Source organism: Solanum verrucosum, unplaced genomic scaffold, assembly GCF_900185275.1.
Source record: "Solanum verrucosum unplaced genomic scaffold, falcon-dt-bn FXZP01000183.1, whole genome shotgun sequence".
In the NCBI taxonomy this organism is placed as follows: Eukaryota; Viridiplantae; Streptophyta; class Magnoliopsida; order Solanales; family Solanaceae; genus Solanum; species Solanum verrucosum.
The window spans coordinates 5,366,521-5,386,596 of NW_026020430.1; the positions used below are offsets into that span (position 1 = coordinate 5,366,521).

The 20,076-nt window shown below is 32.0% G+C and overlaps 3 protein-coding genes and 1 non-coding gene across 5 annotated transcripts; 3 read left to right on the forward strand and 1 right to left on the reverse strand.

Annotated features, from left to right (window-relative positions):
- The first annotated feature begins 2,635 nt into the window (after positions 1–2,635).
- On the forward strand, positions 2,636–3,672 carry LOC125807815 (auxin-induced protein 22D-like). The gene is made up of 3 exons (XM_049487547.1): positions 2,636–2,849; positions 2,945–3,120; positions 3,218–3,672. Exons 1-3 carry the CDS (start codon positions 2,719–2,721, stop codon positions 3,376–3,378), a joined length of 468 nt encoding a protein of 155 aa, XP_049343504.1. The 5' UTR covers positions 2,636–2,718; the 3' UTR covers positions 3,379–3,672.
- A 1,151-nt stretch (positions 3,673–4,823) lies between these two features.
- Positions 4,824–9,701, reverse strand: LOC125807715 (uncharacterized). Its single transcript, XM_049487444.1, has 17 exons — positions 9,570–9,701; positions 9,134–9,242; positions 8,919–8,988; positions 8,767–8,805; positions 8,572–8,689; positions 8,413–8,470; positions 7,760–7,824; positions 7,622–7,628; positions 7,444–7,504; positions 7,149–7,208; positions 7,042–7,061; positions 6,892–6,957; positions 6,499–6,666; positions 6,133–6,390; positions 5,844–6,056; positions 5,252–5,523; positions 4,824–5,011 (listed from the first exon to the last, which is right to left on the reverse strand). Exons 1-17 carry the CDS (start codon positions 9,689–9,691, stop codon positions 4,876–4,878), a joined length of 1,842 nt encoding a protein of 613 aa, XP_049343401.1. The 5' UTR covers positions 9,692–9,701; the 3' UTR covers positions 4,824–4,875.
- A 4,952-nt stretch (positions 9,702–14,653) lies between these two features.
- LOC125808050 (probable histone H2A variant 1) lies at positions 14,654–17,094 on the forward strand. Of its 2 annotated transcripts, XM_049487831.1 has the most exons (3): positions 14,654–14,725; positions 14,957–15,089; positions 16,622–17,094. In XM_049487831.1, exons 2-3 carry the CDS (start codon positions 14,973–14,975, stop codon positions 16,916–16,918), a joined length of 414 nt encoding a protein of 137 aa, XP_049343788.1. In that variant the 5' UTR covers positions 14,654–14,725; positions 14,957–14,972; the 3' UTR covers positions 16,919–17,094. The 2 variants fall into 2 exon arrangements, with proteins under 2 accessions (XP_049343788.1, XP_049343787.1); XM_049487830.1 differs by lacking the exon at positions 14,654–14,725 and having other exon boundaries at positions 14,915–15,089.
- Positions 17,095–19,989: 2,895 nt separating this feature from the next.
- TRNAE-UUC (transfer RNA glutamic acid (anticodon UUC)) lies at positions 19,990–20,061 on the forward strand. The gene has a single exon. It is a non-coding gene; the product is annotated as a tRNA-Glu (tRNA).
- The last annotated feature ends 15 nt before the right edge of the window (positions 20,062–20,076 follow it).

A 20,076-nucleotide genomic window follows, 5' to 3' on the forward strand; every position in this document is an offset into this window, starting at 1 on the left:
CTGCTTTAAAATGTGATATCAAACAAACATATATCGTGAGATTAGTTATTCCCGTAAAGTTTTAGATACGAATTTAAATTAGTCAAGATGAAAACAAACTAGTTGAAGGTGTGGTCCCTCATTAGCCGACAATATGTAGAGGCACCTCACATGGGGGTTTGACCGAGCAGCCCCCAAAGTAGATTTCCACATGATCCAACGCTCCAGAATCATCAAATCAGGAACGTCCATTTTAGTGGACCAGGTACCTTAAATAACTCAAGTTGTCGGTGTCTGCTCCGTGTTCCCTTCTCTCACTTCAGTGGACTTAAATGATGTCCCTCACACCACCGACAAAGGTAGAACAACCCGTGTTCAATAGATTCATCTACGCTTCAAACGCGCGTGTACAACACACGTCTCTTAAATTTCGCAGTTATCTTATAATTTTGCTTTAAATTTTGTAAACACTTTAACTAACTATCTACCACTTATTTCAATGATGTAAGGTCATTTGAAGTAGATTCTTGTAAAAAAAAATGTGGGAGTATATATGAAAGTTTGAATACTCGATAGCTCCTTAATATATACTATCGATAAATCTTATTTAGATACTTAAATTATGATATATTTTTAATTGTGTTGAACCTATATTAGAATATGTTTGTATTCAATATTTTTGACTCATATTTTAGAAACACTGATGCGCATATATATTCACAGGTACATATTAAGTAGATACGTTAATTAATAAAATATGTCAACCTCTCAACATCAATTAAAAATATATTTGAAATTTTACATTTATTGAAACTAATGCATATACAATTATTAAGAAGATAATATATATTACTCATAATTGACTTATCTAGGTAGTATCACTTGAGAAGATACATATTTTCTAGGGAAATTGTATAAAATGTCAAATTATTAATTTAAATTAAATGATATAGATATAGTTTCTTTTATTTGTAATTCGTAGCAAATATTTCATATTTTTTGTCATCCCATTTGTATACCGAAATATACAAATAAACTGATATATACAAATGCAGGATCCATTTGTATACCAAAATATACAAATAGACCCAAATACAGATTTTTTATGTATATGTATACCGAAATATACAAATTAATAGTCATAGCAAACATAAAATTTGCTATAGAGCGCAATTATACAAACTATAGCTATAACATACAAATATAATTTTTATGTTTGCTACATGTAAAAGTTGGCTCTACATTTTATCATATGTCTAGATAATCCATTATATTTTTTAGTAGGCGTTTGGCCATGCGATATCATATCACGATATGATGTCGTGAGATGAAATCAGCGTTTGGACATGCGATTTTACGCTGATTTCATCTCACGATTTCATATCATGAGAGGTGATATCATATTCTCCAAAAACCATGATATGGAATCACCATGTGATTTCATATCATGATTTGAGATATTTTAATACAATAATTGATCCATGAGTTTATATTTTGTTAAAACAACCCCACATTTATATCTACTAACCATTTGTTTCATATGTAAATGAAATTTATAATGACATCATTACTTTTTAAAATTTATTATTCTCACCAATATAAAATTTATTATCACTTTAAATTTGGTGAATATAAATGATAAAGTAGAAATTCATTTGGTGAATATAAATGAGAACAAAGGGAGTAATACTTTTTTTATTTTTCATAATAAAAAAAAACGTCTTAATCTTATGACTAAACATAATATTGATAAAAGACAATTTTCATTGGCGGTGCCGCACTTTCTTAATCTTAGTATTTGCAAAATGTTCGTTCACATGATTGAAGGATATCAAGTCCAATTGATTGAGGACTTAGGAAAATTTGATCAATTAGTTATTAATATTTAGTCAAGTGGACTAGTTATAATTTTTTTGATTAAATTTTATTAGAAGTGTTTTTGACTCAAACTTGTGGTAACTTTTTAAAATTTCGTTATTCAATAATATTTAACTATTGATTTTTCTTGTAAATAGTTAGAAGTTAGTGATGTTTGTTAATTTTTATCTTAGTGCATTTAACTTCTAAGTTAATATTTACTCACTAATGTATGTTTTTTTTCTACTTTATAGGTTATTTGTAAGAGTAGTTGAGAGATATGAACATATCAAGTACAATTTATGTTCAATTTTTTTTAATTAAATTAAAGTTAGATGAAACAATTATTTAACTGAAGAACAAATAACTTTGTAATCATTTATTATGCGATTTCATAATTTTTGTTTATTTGATAAGATTGAATAAGGGGTTATTTTAATAGTTTTACAACTTATGAGATTTTTATGTTTATGAGAAAATATACAACACAAAAATTCCATATCGCATGTCCAAACAAACCTTCAATTTCATCTCATGATTCCATATCATGATACCATATCATGATTTCATATCATGATATCATATCGCATGGCCAAACGGACCCTTAAATTCAAATATCTCTACTAGAGTAAAATTATTCACACTATAATTGATTTGTTAGAAGCGCGTGGGTTGAAGGGGCGTGAAGTAGTGTGATTTTGTCATGCTATGAAATTCATGCACAAAGAGAATAAATGATGTCTCCTCTATAAAAATAAGAGTATCATTCCCTCTTTTTCCTTCATCATTCACAAGGAAACTAGCATTTTCTTCACCGGAAATATTTCAGCTTTCATCGGGAAACTCACCGTCGCCGTAGATCATATCATCAAATTTGAAGAAATGGAAATGGCTGGAACAGAGCTAAGATTAGGTCTACCTGGAACAGAGCCATCATCTTCTACTTCTACTAGTAAAATTAGCAACAAAAGATCTTCATCACATATGAATAACAATGATGAACCACCACCAAAGTAAGTAGTTACGAAATACTTATTTTTAATTAAATTAATCTATATCTTTTTTTGTTGCTATATTAACAATTTTTTTTTGTTATGACTTATTTCAGAGCACAAGTTATTGGATGGCCACCTGTTCGATCATATCGAAAGAACATTTTAGAAGCGAGCTACGTTAAAGTGAGCATGGATGGTGCTGCTTATTTAAGGAAAATTGATCTTAATATTTACAAAAGCTATCCACAATTACTCAAGGCTTTAGAGAACATGTTCAAGTGCTCTATTGGTAAGTTTTAACATATATATGTTATTAATAAATTTGTTTTAGATCTGCATTCAGTTAAGAGTCTTACGATTTTTTTAATAAATTTTATAAAATTCAGAAACAGAAGGATACAATGGATGTAATTATGTACCAACTTATGAAGACAAAGATGGTGATTGGATGCTTGCTGGTGATGTACCTTGGGATATGTTCCTTAATTCCTGCAAAAGGCTAAGAATTATGAAAGGATCTGAAGCTAAAGGCTTAGCAAGCCTATAGATCTGATAGATTCAGAATTCAGATATCATTCGTGTGTCTGATCTCGAGTTTTGAAATGTATATCTAACTCTATTCATATTGGATTTATCCATATCGAAAATCCTAACCGCGCGAAGCTTTAGGTTCTTCAGTTTTTGTATAACAGTTTTTTGAGTGTATAGAGAAAGTAAAGTTTGATCAACTTTTCTTGTACATAAAGTTTTTATTTTAATTTGAAGAATTTATTGTGTATTTTCAAAAAGGATATACGATTATATAAATATATGCGGAGCAAAGATAAAATTGTTTGTGCAATATCAGAAGTTATATACTCATTGTTAATTGCTAAATTGAATACTAGAGAAGTAGCAAGTTTATTTTTGCTACTTTTTTTTTCCTAATAATGAAGGAACAATTATATAGAGGATTAAAGCAATTCAAAATATCATCGAAGTTTTGGAACAAATTCAAGAATACTTTTATGAACATGACTCTTTGCTTAGCTAGAAATGTGAACAATGGAAATCATGTGCTTGGAGGGAAAAGGATTCTAAAGATAAGAGAAGTTGATTTGGTTTATACAAATATTGAGTATGAAAACATACTTGTATATGGAATTTACAAGTCTGGTATTTTTCATGAAATTGTATCCAAATTTGTAGAGATTACTTCTTTTTTTCATTCTTCTTTCAATGATTAGATTCTAATTTTATCGATTTTTAGGGGTTTGGTTATGTATGTATTCGTTTCATAGCTTTGTATGGCCAAATAATGATTAACATGCCTTAGATTACAAAAGTAAGTAGATTGAGTCAAAGATCGAATTCTTATTTCCCATTTTGGAGCTTAGATTTATGGTAACAAATTTATTAGGCTTCTTGTGCTAATACAAATTTCACTATATATATAACACAAACAAAATTGATCTAGAATTCAATATATAAAGTTCTTATGGAGCCACATTTAAATGTTGTTAGGCATAAAAAGTGTTGTCCAAATCAAATTTCACTAGTATATAAAAAGTTCTTTGGTCGAAATCTCTGATAGCATTTTGATAAGAACGTCGATTGAAAATACACATTGAATTTGATGACAAGTATTCATTGAGATTCTCTCATGAATATCCACTTTGAAGTTTGAAGTTTAGGGAGAAGGTTCAAAAACAAGTTAACAAATGCAGAGGAAAACTAGAGTAAGAAGCACAAAACGAAAATTACAAGTTAGAGGGAAGTAGAAACTTTTTGCATGATTTGTATTGTAATTTGTAAGAGTAAGAGATATTGAATATTAGTAAGTAGGAGTAATAGAATTACAACATCTTCAACTGTGACAACAAAGTTCATGACCTGTTGAGGTGTTCTGCCAATCCTCTGTATAGTTACGTATAAAGTATATTTCCACTTCCCTTTTTTTTGCATATATATATTCATACGTAGTCTAGCTGGGATATATTCAACCTTCAAATCCGCCCTTGATCTGCCTGCCTCCGACTTTGTAATAAAAATGGAAACCATTCAATTACTCTGATCTTCGCTGATCTTTACGATTGCTGTTGTACACAGGTAACGACCACCTAGGACCATGTTGCATTCTCCCGTAACATCGCCAATAAAACACAAATATTGCAGCTATCACACAAATGGGAATTGCCCATCTGCAACACCAAACAAATGAAACTTTTACAATGTTCTCATTTCCAAGTCTAATCAACTGGTAAATTAACTAACACTAGTTGATATTTATATTGCAGTGTTTGACTAGACACAAAGTTTAAGGAAAAAGCATCTGTGGTCTCAAACATGTAAGTTCATGTCTTTAAGGGTAGCTAGAATGAAAGTACAAAATGAGAAAGTGTTTGCCAAGTTGCTAGAAAAAGGTAATGACTTTATGTTACCTGTCCAAATCAAGAATAGGATTATACACAAGTGTTTCCCAAGTTGCCAGAAAATTATGCCAGACTGGATTGTAGTAAAGCGACTCAGCAGACCAAAACATCCTCGTATACGTTTCTAAGAAGATAAAGAGTATCCATGCACCAATCTCGACCAGAAAGAACTTTATAACGAACCGCCCTAACACCACCATGACAAGTGAGAAAACTACCAGCCAGTTGAACAGTCTCTGATTATATTCCTTAATGAATAGAGATTTTGACTTTCCCAACATCTGCATAATCAAAAAGATACAGACAAATACACTGTTTAGAGTAGGTTACATGATTAATTAAACACAACAACTGAAGACAGTAATACAAAAAATTTCATTCATGAAGTGACTTTTTGTCTTCTGCAGGAATTGGTAATTCTTTGTAGTTGTCTGAAGTTACTGCACCTCTAGATTCTCTACGGATGGTTCGGTTCTGGATTCAGTTGTACATCCTACTTAATTGATTATGTTTCTATTTTTTTCACGCACTAGGCTATATAAGAAATATCTTTACGATAAAAAGCAAGGAAGAGCTAAGAAGTAATTAAGTGCGCGAAAACCTTGATCATCCGCTGTTCATAGTTGCTTTTAGAAGGTCCAACGCATTCTCTTTCAAAACTTTGGTTGCATAGGAGGAAGCCAGTGTTGAATTTGGCCATTGAAGGAAGTCTGAGGGACTGAAGTTCATCCATTTTGTCCTCGCATCTAGTATACAACGCCTCGCACAGAGTTGAGGACTGATATTCATTTGCCAACTTGATATTCTTATACACCTGCAAATACATGGAATTAAGTAAAATTTGTAGAAATGCATAATTAAAACCATGTTTGCTACTGGAAATTTTTAACCTTTTCAATCTCCTCTTCCAATTGATCGACTGATTTCCTTGCATGACGACGACCAAAATGCTGTTCATCAAAAACTTCCATTGTTGTGTCTCTCTGCTCTTCATGAACTTTCTGTAAAGACTCCCCTTGCATTGGTAAAACCACTTTAGCCATCTGCTCGGTGTACAGTTTTAAACACCGCTCTAGAATACCCTTGTTGAAAACCTCCACAAGGGAGCCCGTAGATGGAATCTCTCCTTGATTCAAGGCGTCAAGTATCTAATACCAATTTACCATTAAAGAGAAAAAGATTAATCAGTCTCATCAGTTCTCTCCAAAAGCAGTTAAACTAAAACCAGGAGAGTTAACAGATAAGAGATTTAACACCTGCTCAAGGAACGATACGAACTCCTTCCCATTGAGAAATTTACCCTGGACAATCTTTGGACGAACGATAGATGAAACAACTTCTTTCAATTGCTCCCTCTTCTTGACATAATCAGGATCCAGTTCAACATCTTTCATGTCACAAAGCTTTGTACGTTGAAGATGAGGCTGCAGAAGAGCTAAGAGTGGTGATGCACATTCCAAGTTCTAATAGGAAAAACGCTTAACTGACAAGAAATCAAGTTTGCTACAATATCCTCAGCGTGCATTAACAATGAAGAAGAAGAAGAAGAAGATATTTGAGCAAATCCAACTCAACTATTGTCATTGCAGCAAGTTGTGCATTACAAAATCAAGAAGAAAAGATTGATGCATAGCAAAGGTAAGTCATACCTGTGGTAAGCTAAAGGCTGTGCTATTGTCGCCCATTACTGCTAATGAATCTCGAATCTGATTCACCTGATATAATGAACAGCAACAAGTAAAATATATCTATTTATGCAAGTATCTTTATAATTTGCATAATGCAATCCATTAAGGTACCTTATCAATATTTTTGTCACCTGCAGAAACAAAAAGTGTAAACCATAATCAACTATTCAATAGATTCCAAAGTTACTATATGTCCAAATGAAGATAAGCTAACCAACCATCACTATTAGGGACTCGTTGTAGAGCTTCGTTGACCATTTCTTGCACAGATTTTCCTTCTGTTAATAATACAAGGTTAGACAGTTTCCAAGAGAAGGAATAGGAGACCAACAAAAGGCACCTCGGTGCTAGTCAGAGGAAAAATGACCATACTATAACAGAGTGCTTAGTACCTAAACATATGCTTAAAGTTTTAGGTAATTTCTGCAATCAGAGGTTATATTCCATAAATACGCGACATTCGCATTAATGAATGCAGTTATGAACATATATGGCATCTTTTTCTCTACTTACGTAGAAAATCACGCTGGATAAGCCATAGGAGTTTTGCTGGTTCAAAAGCAACGTCTTGCCCCTACACAACAGCAACCTCATAAACATGTCACTTTTCTTGTTAATTAAGGATCTGTTTCTTCCTTTATTTCTTTGTCCCTTTTTGTTGAGTTGAAATAAATCAAAGATATATACTTACCTTCACTCTGGGTTCCAGGGAGAGCGATAAACATGGATGAAACAACAGGGTCAGAAAAGAATCTTCTGTGAATAACTTAGAACACAAAAAGTCCTATGTGAAACTAGAAACTTTTGAAACAACTGGTTAGAATTGAACCTTCCATAGAACTCTTCAGCAAGTTCAATGGCAAATGATAGTCGCGATATGTCAGCTTCACGGATCTAAAACACAAAACAAACACACAAAACATAATTAAGGAAGTCGCTCTTGCTTGTAGGCCAATATGCGAGTACTATATAAGCTGCCGCCCATAGAGTCACAACCTGAACCATATTAGGATAAGTTACCAGTGTTCAATCTATATATTAGACAAGAATATATGGAGCACAAACTGCTTAGTACAATCAATTCTTGTGTTAACTTTTGCATGCATATGTGCTGGCCGCACACGTGAATTACATGAATCATGAATAGAACATTTTGCATAATAGCAGCAGATATGATTTTGCATCAGCTAACACACTCTTTATAACAAAGAAATGTATATCTAACTCAACCAATTTATATATTGCCAAATGCAACAGAGCTTGAAGGAGACTCTAGATGAGTACTTCTATTTATTAACTGTTCTCAACAGAAACAACTCACATCTATCCTTATTAAATCAGTCAACATTCATGGATGCTAATTCTTTTTTCTGTTGCAATAGAACATGAAAAACTAAAAGACATCTGTTGTTGATACAAGTAAAATATAACATAAACATTTGAGAATAAAGAGAGTAAAAAGTCATAAACAGAGTAACAAACCATCTCAGGTAGATTATATATAAGCACGGAACTCAGAACAGTTGCAAGGGAAAAAATCCTGAACAACAAAGAATAGAAAACATGACTAGTTGTGGAAATGTTCTTTAAGAAAAATAAAATTATTGTGGAAATATATTCTCTCGGGACTTCCCATATTACCGATCATCATATACATTTGACTTTCCAACACTTTCAAAACCTTCAGTGTCAAGGTAGAAAACAGAAGTTTTAACTCCATTGATGTCCAACTCTATTGGAGTACCCCAAACCCATATTCCTGGAAGAAGAGGGAAACGGAATATTAAATAATGTCTATATCTCCTTAGTACCGATCGACAGCCCTTGCATATGCACCTTTTGTCTTAGTATCACGCATATGCCCAACACCAAAACCTGTAAGCGCAGAGCTCCAAAAATCAATCGCTTATGAAAATGCACGAAAACAGCAATGTAACAAGTAAAAGCACAATTGCAAAGTTAAATGCATGCAAGTCTTGAGGATTCACCTTCATTACAAGAGAGGGAAAGAAGCTGATTAAGGAGGAACGATTTTCCTGAACGATATGGACCAATCACCTGGTCAAATTCTACCATCAATGTTATAATAAACAAGTATAGCTGTTTAACAAAATGCATCTGCCCAGTGCCAAACTAATTTAATAACTCAAATCAAATTTCAAATATATTCGTGCTGAAACAAAATAGATAATGCAAGACTTACAGCGACAGCTGCAATGGGTGTTGTTATCCTCTCTATTGCCTCAAGTCCTTCTCTCGCAAGGGCAAGGCGAAGTTTTGTGTGACCAGAATCAGGCTCTACAATGGGAAACCTGTCAATAGCAATATCTAGAAACATCAGAAGCAACAATACAAAGATAGCAAAAACAATTATTATGTAGAAAATGCTGAAACAAAAGTGAAGTTTGATGAGACAACATGCATAGACAGTTCCTCCAAAACAAAAAATGCCGAAATAAATAAAAACAACCTACTAAACTTTGAAGCATTTCATGCTCAAAAAACATTAGTGGTCCATGCATAATACAGAGTTTTTTAAAAGTGTATTATACATACAATAAGGCACTTCAAGAAGATCATAAGGAACAGGACAAATACATATATGCACAAAATTAGGGTATGTAAGTAAAAATGCTTACGGTTGATGAAAATTATCAAAGGAAAAAGACCCAGGTACCAAAACACATAAAATGAAGGAGAAAAGAGTGATTCCATAAAAAAGCTTCATTCTTGATGTTGGGTAGAGGTAAAAAACCAACATTTAAAGAAAAAAGAAGCGTGGGATGATAGGAAAAAGAAGAAGCCATGTCGGAGGGTGCAGGTTAAGGATCATCCACTATCTTTTCTTGCTATTCTTCTGGGGTTTCACAAAACACCAAAATTGGAGATTCTTGCCGCCCAAATAACGATACCATGTATAATAACTTTAGGATAAAGATATAAGATTATACTATTGTCTTTTTGATTTAAGGTACTAGTTAGTTAGTCCTGACATTATTTATCTAATCACTGATTGAATTAGAATAATCTTTTTTGAAATGATTATTTCTAAACAACTTATTCTTAATGAAACAAATCCTAACAGACATTTTATTAAGATGACTTTGCTTCTAAGTTGGACCAAGGTTAACCAATTTATTATTTCAATTCTAAAAGTTAAATCGTTGAATTTTAATTGTAAATTCAGATAGGATGAATTTTAAAATTTAAAAGATATTATACAAATTGGGTAAAGAAATTAGTACGTGATATATTTTGTGATTATATATTGACAGCATAAATTTTGAGAGCAAAATAAAATACTTTACCATAGTCCGTATGTTAAAATATATTAAAATATAATTAAATAAAATTTATTTTAAAATATTTAAAAAGTTATCGATGTAATTTTCCAATATGTTAATTTATCACATCGCTATATTTCATTTTAAGTATGTCTCTTTTGTTAACATTTTTCCATAATTAAAAAAAAAATGATTGGACTAATACAACAAAAATCATGAAAAAATGTAGGGTAAATCATATAAATATGCAATTATGAAAAAATGTTTATCATCTGTGGCAATATAATATTTTTAACTAAATATAATAATTTTTTGGACAGTGAAAGTCTGTCTATCGAAAAAGATGAAGTTTACAAAACTGTATTGCAAACTGTATCGTTATAAACTATATCGAATAAATAAAATCAATTCGACACAGTTTCATAAACTTCATCTTTTTCGAGTTTCAATCTAATATTTCTCCTAAAATCAATTCTAAACTTAACCAAACTCTCTTAAAATTGAGATATAAACTCCAAAGGATATTTTCAATTATTTGTTGGAATAACCTATCCAAAGTAACCACAAATTCTTAAAACTCAAATAATGAATTCAAAATTTGAAGCTTTATAATGACCATCAACCTACAACATTTTTGAAATATTTTATGTTGTCAATTATCATGATTTATAGTATTTTTATGACAGATTTACTTCAAGAATCAGTGGAATTTTTTGTATTTTTTTGAAAACATATTTTATGTTGTCAATTATCATGATTTATAGTATTTATACGCAATTTTTAAATATAAAAAATACAAAAAAAAAAAGACAAATAAATTAAAATGGACCCAAAATATGTTATTTTTGTTGTCTCAATTTATGTGATACAAATAAAATTTGGAGAGTCATCCAAATTTTCATATTTTAAAAAAAATATTTTAACTTATTAATTATTGTGATTAATGGTGTTAAATTGTCCAATAATATAAATTTTAAAGGTACAACTATAAAAGAAGAATGTACAACACTATCTAAGCACATGTAACACTTGTCAAGTGCTAAGTAGTAGATATTCCACTTATTATATATATATATATATATAATATAATAATACATACCTACTTACATATTTATTTATATAGAAAAAATAAAATAATGTTTGTATACCTACAAACCTTATTCTATAAATAAATGCTTGAAAAGGTAGTTGATAACCAAACTCCTATATAAGTAGTAGTACAATATATCATTTGGCATACATCCATTTTCATTAAAAATGTCTATTTCCCAACCAATCCTAGAATTCCCTATCATGATCATGTGGTTAATATTTTTGGTATTAATTTTCATATGGGGTCTAAGGATTAATATCATAAAGAAGGCTTCACAAAAAGTTTTCTTGATAGATTTTGCATGTTACAAGCCCCTTGCCTCACAAATGTGCACCAAAGAAAAATCACTAGAAATAGCCAAGTCAATGGGGAATTACTCTGAAGAAATATTAGATAAAATGAGAATGTCTATGGACAAAGTTGGACTTGGTGACTCCACTTATTTGCCAAAGACTTTGCTTACAAACTCCCCAAATTTATGTTTGGAGACTTCACTAAAAGAAGCCGAAGATGTTATGTTTGGAGCATTGGATATACTGTTTGAAAAGACAAAAATTGATCCAAAAGATTTTGGTATACTGATTGTGAATTGTTCTGTTTTTGATCCAGTTCCATCCCTGTCTTGTTTGATAGTGAATCATTATAAAATGAATGAGAATGTTTTAAGCTATAATCTTGGTGGAATGGGTTGCACTGCTGGATTATTGGCCGTCCGTCTTGCAAATCAATTGCTTCAGGTCAGATTTGTGTTACTCAACACAACGCTAGCTCACTTTCCTTCATCGTAATTTTTGTGACCTATATATGCAATTTATATAGCATAGTTGTTTATTATAGAAAAATGAAATATAAATTTGTTTTACATAGTCAATAATACATAAATTCTAATTCTGCATTTACATTTGTGCAACAGGTGCATGAAAGCACATATGCTCTAATTTTAAGTACAGAGAACACTTCACACTGTTGCTACTTCGGCAACGATCAATCCAAGATAATACCAAATTGCACTTTTCGCGTAGGAGGAGCCGCGATTCTACTCTCTAATCATCCATCACATAGAAATTCATGCAAATACGAGCTCCTACATGATGTTCATTGTCATGGAGCAAGTACTTCAGATCGTTTATATAAATCAGTTTTCCTAGAAGAAGACGACCATGGTCTCATTGGAGTTTCCATAACTAAAGATCTCTTAATTGCAGCACTCATGCCATAGAAACCAACCTTACTTCACTAGCTCCATTTATCCTTCCCTTATCTGAAAAACTTCTTTTTTTGAAAAATTTCATCATCAGACGAAAAAAGTACGTACCAAATTTCACAAAAATTGATCATTTTCTTCCACACGTGGGAGGGTTACCAGTACTGAATCAGTTGCAGAAAATATTGGGATTTAGTGATTTAGCTATGGAAGCTTCGAAAATTTCATTGAGAAGATTTGGGAATACTTCTAGTAGCTCAATTTGGTACATATTGGCTTATGCAGAGGCTAAGGGAAGAATAAAGAAAGGTGATAAAATATGGCAAATGGCTTTCGGGTCGGGTTTTAAATGTAGCAGTGTGATTTGGCGTACAATAAGGAACGTCGATACGAATGACATGAAAAATCCATGGAAAGAAGAGAGTGATGATGCTCTAATTGATCTAGATTTGGACATCAATGCGCCAGCCCATGACTATTTCCAACCACCTAAATCAACGTAACTTGATTTTATTGTATGTAAGGTTTTATCATTGTCCTTCCATTAAAAAAAATGAGTCATCATTAAGATATTTAACTCACAAATTTTCTGTTGATAATTACTACTAAATTGTTTTGATTTTATTTCATATCAAGAGGAACCAACTACTATGATGTGCACACAACAACTACATTAATACTAGTCTAATAATTAATACATGTACGATGCTGAAAACATATGTTGGCCTCCAATTTTCTATCTTTTGATATTTTTAATGCATTTAACTCTGGATCTTATATATCCGGCCATAATATTTATCTCCTACCTAAGTGTGTTGACTTTACAAAATTTGTAAGCAAAAATAAATTATGTGATGTACTAAGTTCTAATTATAATCGTTGTCTTTTTCACTACAAATTAATAGGAAATTTATGTTATAAAATATGATTTTCTAATTTTCATTCTGATTGAACTAGCTATGAAAAACAGATTCTCATTGAAATACTAGAAAAATTTCTAATTTTTCGTGTAAAATATAGAGTATTAGGAATAACAATTGAACATTTTTCGGTGGAAAATTTCAATGAAAAAATAGTAATTTTTAAGAAGTGATATTTGTCATTTTTGCTAAAATATACCCTTGTTGTTCATTTCTACTTGTCCACATTAAAAACATATTTTTCACTTTTTGCATATTAAAAAACATATTTTTTTTCATGTTTTACTCTCAATATTAATCATGTGAGTATTTATTTTCAAATCATTTTCAAGACCTAAAACTACATTAGTTATATGTATATTGTATCAAAATTATTATTTAGTTCAAAGTGGACAAGTAAAAATGATCAGAGGAGAGTAGTAAAAAATTATTTACCACGTCTGTTTGGTTTTCGTCCAATATCCCATTTTGGGACATCTGTTTAATAAATGTTTTCTTTCTTACTATGTCCCTAATTACTTGTCCACTTCTTTTTTAGTTGCCCCTAATTACTTGTCCATTTTGATAAATCAAGAAATGACATTTTTAAACCTATTATACCCTCAATTAATTACTTTGAAAAAGGTAAATTTTTTTGAAAATCTTAATTTTTTAATTCATCTACTTTATAATTAATAGGAGTAAAATGGTAAACTCTCTATGTCAATAATTGTTTTGTTAATAGATGTTCCAATTCAAAAGTAACAAGTAATTAGGGACAGAGAGAATATAATTTAAGAACACTTTAAATTATCATAATCTTTCTTCGGAACAAACAAAAAATCTAATAAGAAAATATTAAACCACATTCTTATAATATAAAATTATGACGAGCGTTAGTTGACAATCTAATAGAGTATTAAGATTGAAAACAGTAGGAGCAAAACAATCATTAGACCAAAATGTAAAATAATTCAAAAGTATAATTTATCTCGAGTTTACATTTGCATAATTTTTGAAAAATAAAAAACAATTTCTAAATCTAAATGAAAAGGACATGTACGTGGTTGGATTTGGGCCATAGGTTTACTAACCATTTGTCAGGCCCAATCATTGAGGGTAAACTAGTAATTTAACGAAAATTCGAAATTGAAAAGAAAGTAAAATATTTCAGAATTCCCACCAAAAAGAGTTGGGCAATAAATCAAACAGTTTTACAGATCTACACACAATACAAACAAAGGTACTTTCGTCTTCCCGAATCTCTCATCTTATCAGTTTTATTGAATTTCTGGGAAATTTAGCAGAAAATCAGGTGACGCTAAAGACCGATCTATGAATTTAAGTCTTTCTGTGTAGTCAGTCATAACAAGTTTTCTTTCGATTTTGAAAATTAACGTGTTTTCAACAGTTTACACGGTCTATAGTTTGAGATTTTTGTAACCATGATGTTTAGAAGTTGAATATAGGTGAGTTTCTTTTTTCCCTTGTGAGATTGAAGACTAAATTGAGGAACTGATACCTGGCTTTTACTGTGTTGGTGTAGTTTTGAAATAAGGAAAATGGCAGGAAAAGGAGGGAAAGGGCTAGTGGCGGGGAAGACAACAGCTGCAGCGGCTGCCAACAAGGAGAAAGACAAGAAAAAGCCAATCTCTCGTTCATCTCGTGCGGGTCTGCAGGTAATACATAATTTTGGTCTTTATTAAGAGCAGATCTTGTTTGATTTTTATTGAATCTGAAATGACAGTTTAAAGTGTTTGACTATATGATCTACCTAAAATATGATGACACCACCACCAACAATAGCATAGTCAATGTAGTCCCACGGTGATGTGAAGGTAGGAAGTAAGCATAACTTATTTTTACCTTTGTGGTTACTGGGTAGGGAGGCTTTATCTAATAGACCATTGGCAAAACACCAAGCAAATTAAACTTGAGATAGTAGCACAAATTGGAGATTAAGAAACTATGCCGTTACTAACTACTACTTGTACCAATAGAAAGAGAGGAGATGAGGCTAGCCCCGTCTCTCCCACATATAGTGGGACTACTAACCGATTACTCTACTTCTTGATCCATGTACCTTTCTATCCTGTCTAATCAATTATCCTTAGTTCTTTTATACATTCAAAGGAGATGGGTTATTGCCTTGTTTTGTATAATTTCATTTCTACTTACATCCATTTCATCATCGTCTTCTTTTATACATTCAAATATTGACCACCTCTTAAGTCTTGGTGGTGCATTCTTATCACACAGTACCTTGTATGCAAGCCTCTATTACCCAGCTCACTATAATATGATGTATGCCATCATCATTGGTATCTTTGTCTTCTTGTGTTATGGACCTAAGATACTTGGAGCTTGTTCTTATTGGTATGATTTGTGCATCAATCTTCACTTCCACATCCGTCTCGTGCGTTGTCATTGAATTTGCACTCCAAGTAATCTAAGGTCTGTTATTGAATTTGTACTCGTCTCCAAGTCTTGCTTAACCTGAACTTTTAGACTCTAAGATCTGTCTCCAAAAGTTCTAGGCTATTGTTAACTCCATTGCTCGTTTTATCAAACAATACCACGTTATCAGCAAATTACACACACCACAACACCAATGCTATCAAAAGGAAGCAAAAAACTCAAAAAAAGCTCTAAGGTTCATTGGCGCTTTAAGTGTGAGGTGCAAATAAAACATGAGCTTTAATGAAAAAGGCATAACCTCCATTAGCTAATTGAGAACAAAATATTTGTTCCATAAGCAAATATAATCTTCTTCAATGCTTTAATCAATAAGCTTACGGATGTAATTAACATTAAAGTAGGTCTTAAATTCAGTCGGGGAATATTTGAAGATCAGCATCTTATGATCATAAACATGGCCTCAACAATGTATAATTGCAACAAAGTGAATTACCATAAAAAGGTGTCTCATTCCAAGCCATATACTATCGCATAGGATGCGACTGGCGCTGGCGTTGCAGACACTTCGAAAATGCACACATAAAAAACAAACTAGGATGCATCTTACTCTTTTGGGACCTTGAATTTTTTGGATTCATCAAATATTTTTAGGGGTGGCATCATTTTTTGATCTATTAGCTGTAAAAAGTGCATAACATTTAAACTCTCTAGAATGATTTATGGTTTTTTCTTTTCTCCAGAACCCTCCTACTATTTTGATATAATTGTTTTGACATATTTGGGGGGATTTTAGTTTCCTGTGGGAAGAATTCACCGTCAGCTCAAGACCAGAACCTCTGCCCATGGCAGAGTTGGAGCAACAGCAGCTGTTTACTCTGCTGCAATTCTGGAGTACCTGACTGCAGAGGTTCTTGAATTAGCTGGTAATGCAAGCAAGGATCTTAAAGTGAAGAGAATCACTCCCAGGCACTTGCAACTGGCCATTCGTGGAGATGAGGAACTTGACACCCTTATCAAAGGTACCATTGCTGGTGGTGGTGTCATCCCTCACATTCACAAGTCCCTCATAAACAAAACCACCAAAGAGTGAAATTCTCCTGTGTTATCTTAGATGTATCTTGACTAATAACATCGCCTGTGCTTATGTTTTTTTCCTCTTTATCTGGGTTGACTAATGACAGCACTGTTGGTTGTGTTTGATTAGAATAACTTATCTGATGTAATGAACTTATGAACATATTAGTTTGATGTTTTCATTTTGTTGGTCCTAGTTGGTATGTGGCTTGTTGATGCCTGTATGACACTGTTTATCATGACACTATCAGTTTTCAATGCAGTGGCTGCCAAAGTTTGTGTGTATTAAGCTGACACATCTGTTTACAAACTTTATATTTGAGAATGTGTCTAGGCATTTAGAATTTTTACTCTACTTAGGGAAGAAGTACTGGAAGAGCAGTGCTGTTTGAGGTCATCTGTATTGTTACCAAGGAATTAAGAATGTGATGTGGGGTGATCTTTATCTGTATTGGTTTTTGAGAGCTTTAGTTTCTAATCTTTGTAGTTGTGCAAAGAAAGAATCAGCGTAATCGAGAACTTACGTTTCTTTTCTATAATCATAACTTTGGTAGAAAAATCCTACTTACAAGTTTCAAGTAGCTTCATCAATATCAAGTTCTGATGATGTTTTTGATCAATTGATAAACATGTCTGAATTCTTCTTTGATATTTTGGATTAGATAATGAAAAAGACAAGATCAAAGAAAATGGAAGGAAGGTTTCTTGAAAACAAAGAATATATGATGAATAATTCGTGATGGCATCAACAGGTGAGGCTGCCACATGATCTGATCTTTCCTCATATCATATTTGAACTAAAAAGGGAAGTTTAGATCATGCTGGCAGCTTCAACTGATAGTGCTGCACGGTGTAAGTAGTGGTGGAGCTAGAAATTCTAACAAGAGAATTTATCTGTAATTTTAATTGCCCTGCCCGAGTTGTATAAATAGGCCAGGATTCAGAATTGACGTGGATGGGAAGAACCAAGGAGATGTATTTATACAAGTTAAGTCTAAGTACTTTAGGATATTGGAAGTGGTCCACGCTGCGATTAGTGATGGAACCATAATTTTTCATAAAAGAAGTAAACATATGAATAAACTAAAAGGATTCAACACATACTATATAAATAAACAATAATTTTAATCTTATATATACAATGCCATATATTGGGTTGTGACAATAATATTTATGTTTGATACGATAAGTGACTCTTAGAAAGTCCCTTTTTCATTTCCTTATAAGGAGATGGAAGGTGAGAAATCAGTGTTTCCATTTTTGCACATATTTATTCTTTGTCAGTTACTTATATAAATAGATATTTATTAAGATACATCCATGGTTTCTCTTATACAACTACTTCAATACACAAACATATGTAAATTATTGGAGTCTGATCTGTAAAGGAAAAAGGAAAGAGAAGAAATTAAGGGGAATAAAGTGAAAAGTTATTAATTAGTGATTTTGATGTTAATTAGTTTTGATTCCTTTGTTTGGTTTTGAGAAGATGGCAACCAATAGATTAATGAAGAATCACCCAATTTTGATTGAAGTTTCCCATACTACTAAAAAATAATAATTTATATGTGTGCTCTTCATCTAGAAGAAATAAGAAATATTTCAATGCAATTCGGTTTCATACTTATGTAGTAGTATAGGAACTATTCCAATTTCGGTGAAGTTACAAATTAGAAAAGCTCGAAATTTTTTGATTGAATCATGATACAAATTATAAAGAACAAAAAAGATCGCCTAATCATTCTATGATGAATTTGTGTACATAACGGGTATACACTACAATAATAGTCTAACAACTAAGCATCAATCTAGTGAAAGAAAAAATGGAGTTTAAGTTAATTTATGCACCAATAGTGTATATTTACTGTTGACCTATCGAAAAAAAGAAATTAAATATCTTTCCTCTATACACAGGCCTTGGAACAGCGCCTTATGATGTGAAATGCAACTATGCAAGTGTCTTGTCTTTGTCAACGTAAGATGCTACTTTCTATAATTGTATCAACAACAATATATTCATTATTATAATTTCACAAGTTGAGTCTGGGGAGAATAGAACGTAGGCAGACCTTTATGAAGTACAAAATCATTTTTGATAGACCGTCAGCTCAAAAGCAAAGTATGAGAGGAGGAATTTGCTAGCCCTGTGGTTCCCCTATATAAGGCGCGACAATACTCCATTAGCTACTAATCTTGGACCTCACACTTTTTTCTCCAAGGAGTTGGAGTGTCCGAAAAGTATAGTGATTAGTTAATTGTTGAGTAGTACGTACTCAAATGAGCTTTTGCAGAAAATTGGAGTCCAAGCAATTTCATTTGCATGCGTACTCAAATCACTATTTCATTGTTCTTTCTACTCTTGGGATAGGCAATTATTTCTCAAGCTAGTTGAATTGAAATAATGATTGTATTCTTTATTTTTATGTTTGAACTGCAAGATTATCTAATTTTAATATTCTTAATTTTAACTTTTGAATGAATATAGTAATTCGAATCAACAATTTTACATAAGATTTAGATTCGTGACCAAATGTTTGAACTTTTTTTCTGCAAAGTCAAGAGGAATAAATAAGTTATAAAAAGGTGGTTCAAGATTGAAGAGAAAAAAAAAACAGAAAGAAGTCATGACGACTACACATGGAAAAGTGAATGAATATAATTGGAGTCAAAGATTACTTAGTCTTTTAGACAGTGATTTTGCTGTTTCTCAGTCTTACTAACTTTTAGTTTCATAGTATATAATTGAAGAATATAGTATATTTATAATATAATGTGTCGAGGTATATATGCTACTTTTGAACCGTTGAATCTCAAAAGAGGAAGGAGTGGGTGTGAGAGCATGAACTAATAATTATGATGATCAATAATATTGATTCCTCTTCTCTTTTGTGAGTGAGGCTTTTTCACCGAGGGGTTCAAAATAAGAAAAAGTCATGGTATATATAAGTAAATAATTTTAATCATGTAAAAATAGTGTAAATACAGTAGATTAATTTTTCATTTGGGAATATATGTCCAATCACTATGAAGTTACTCTCTTCTCATTTGGTACTTATCAGTCCTTAAGCACAAGTTCAACAATCAGGCTCCATTGTCGTCCAGCGGTTAGGATATCTGGCTTTCTCCCAGGAGACCCGGGTTTGATTCCCGGCAATGGAACTTTTTTGATACTTG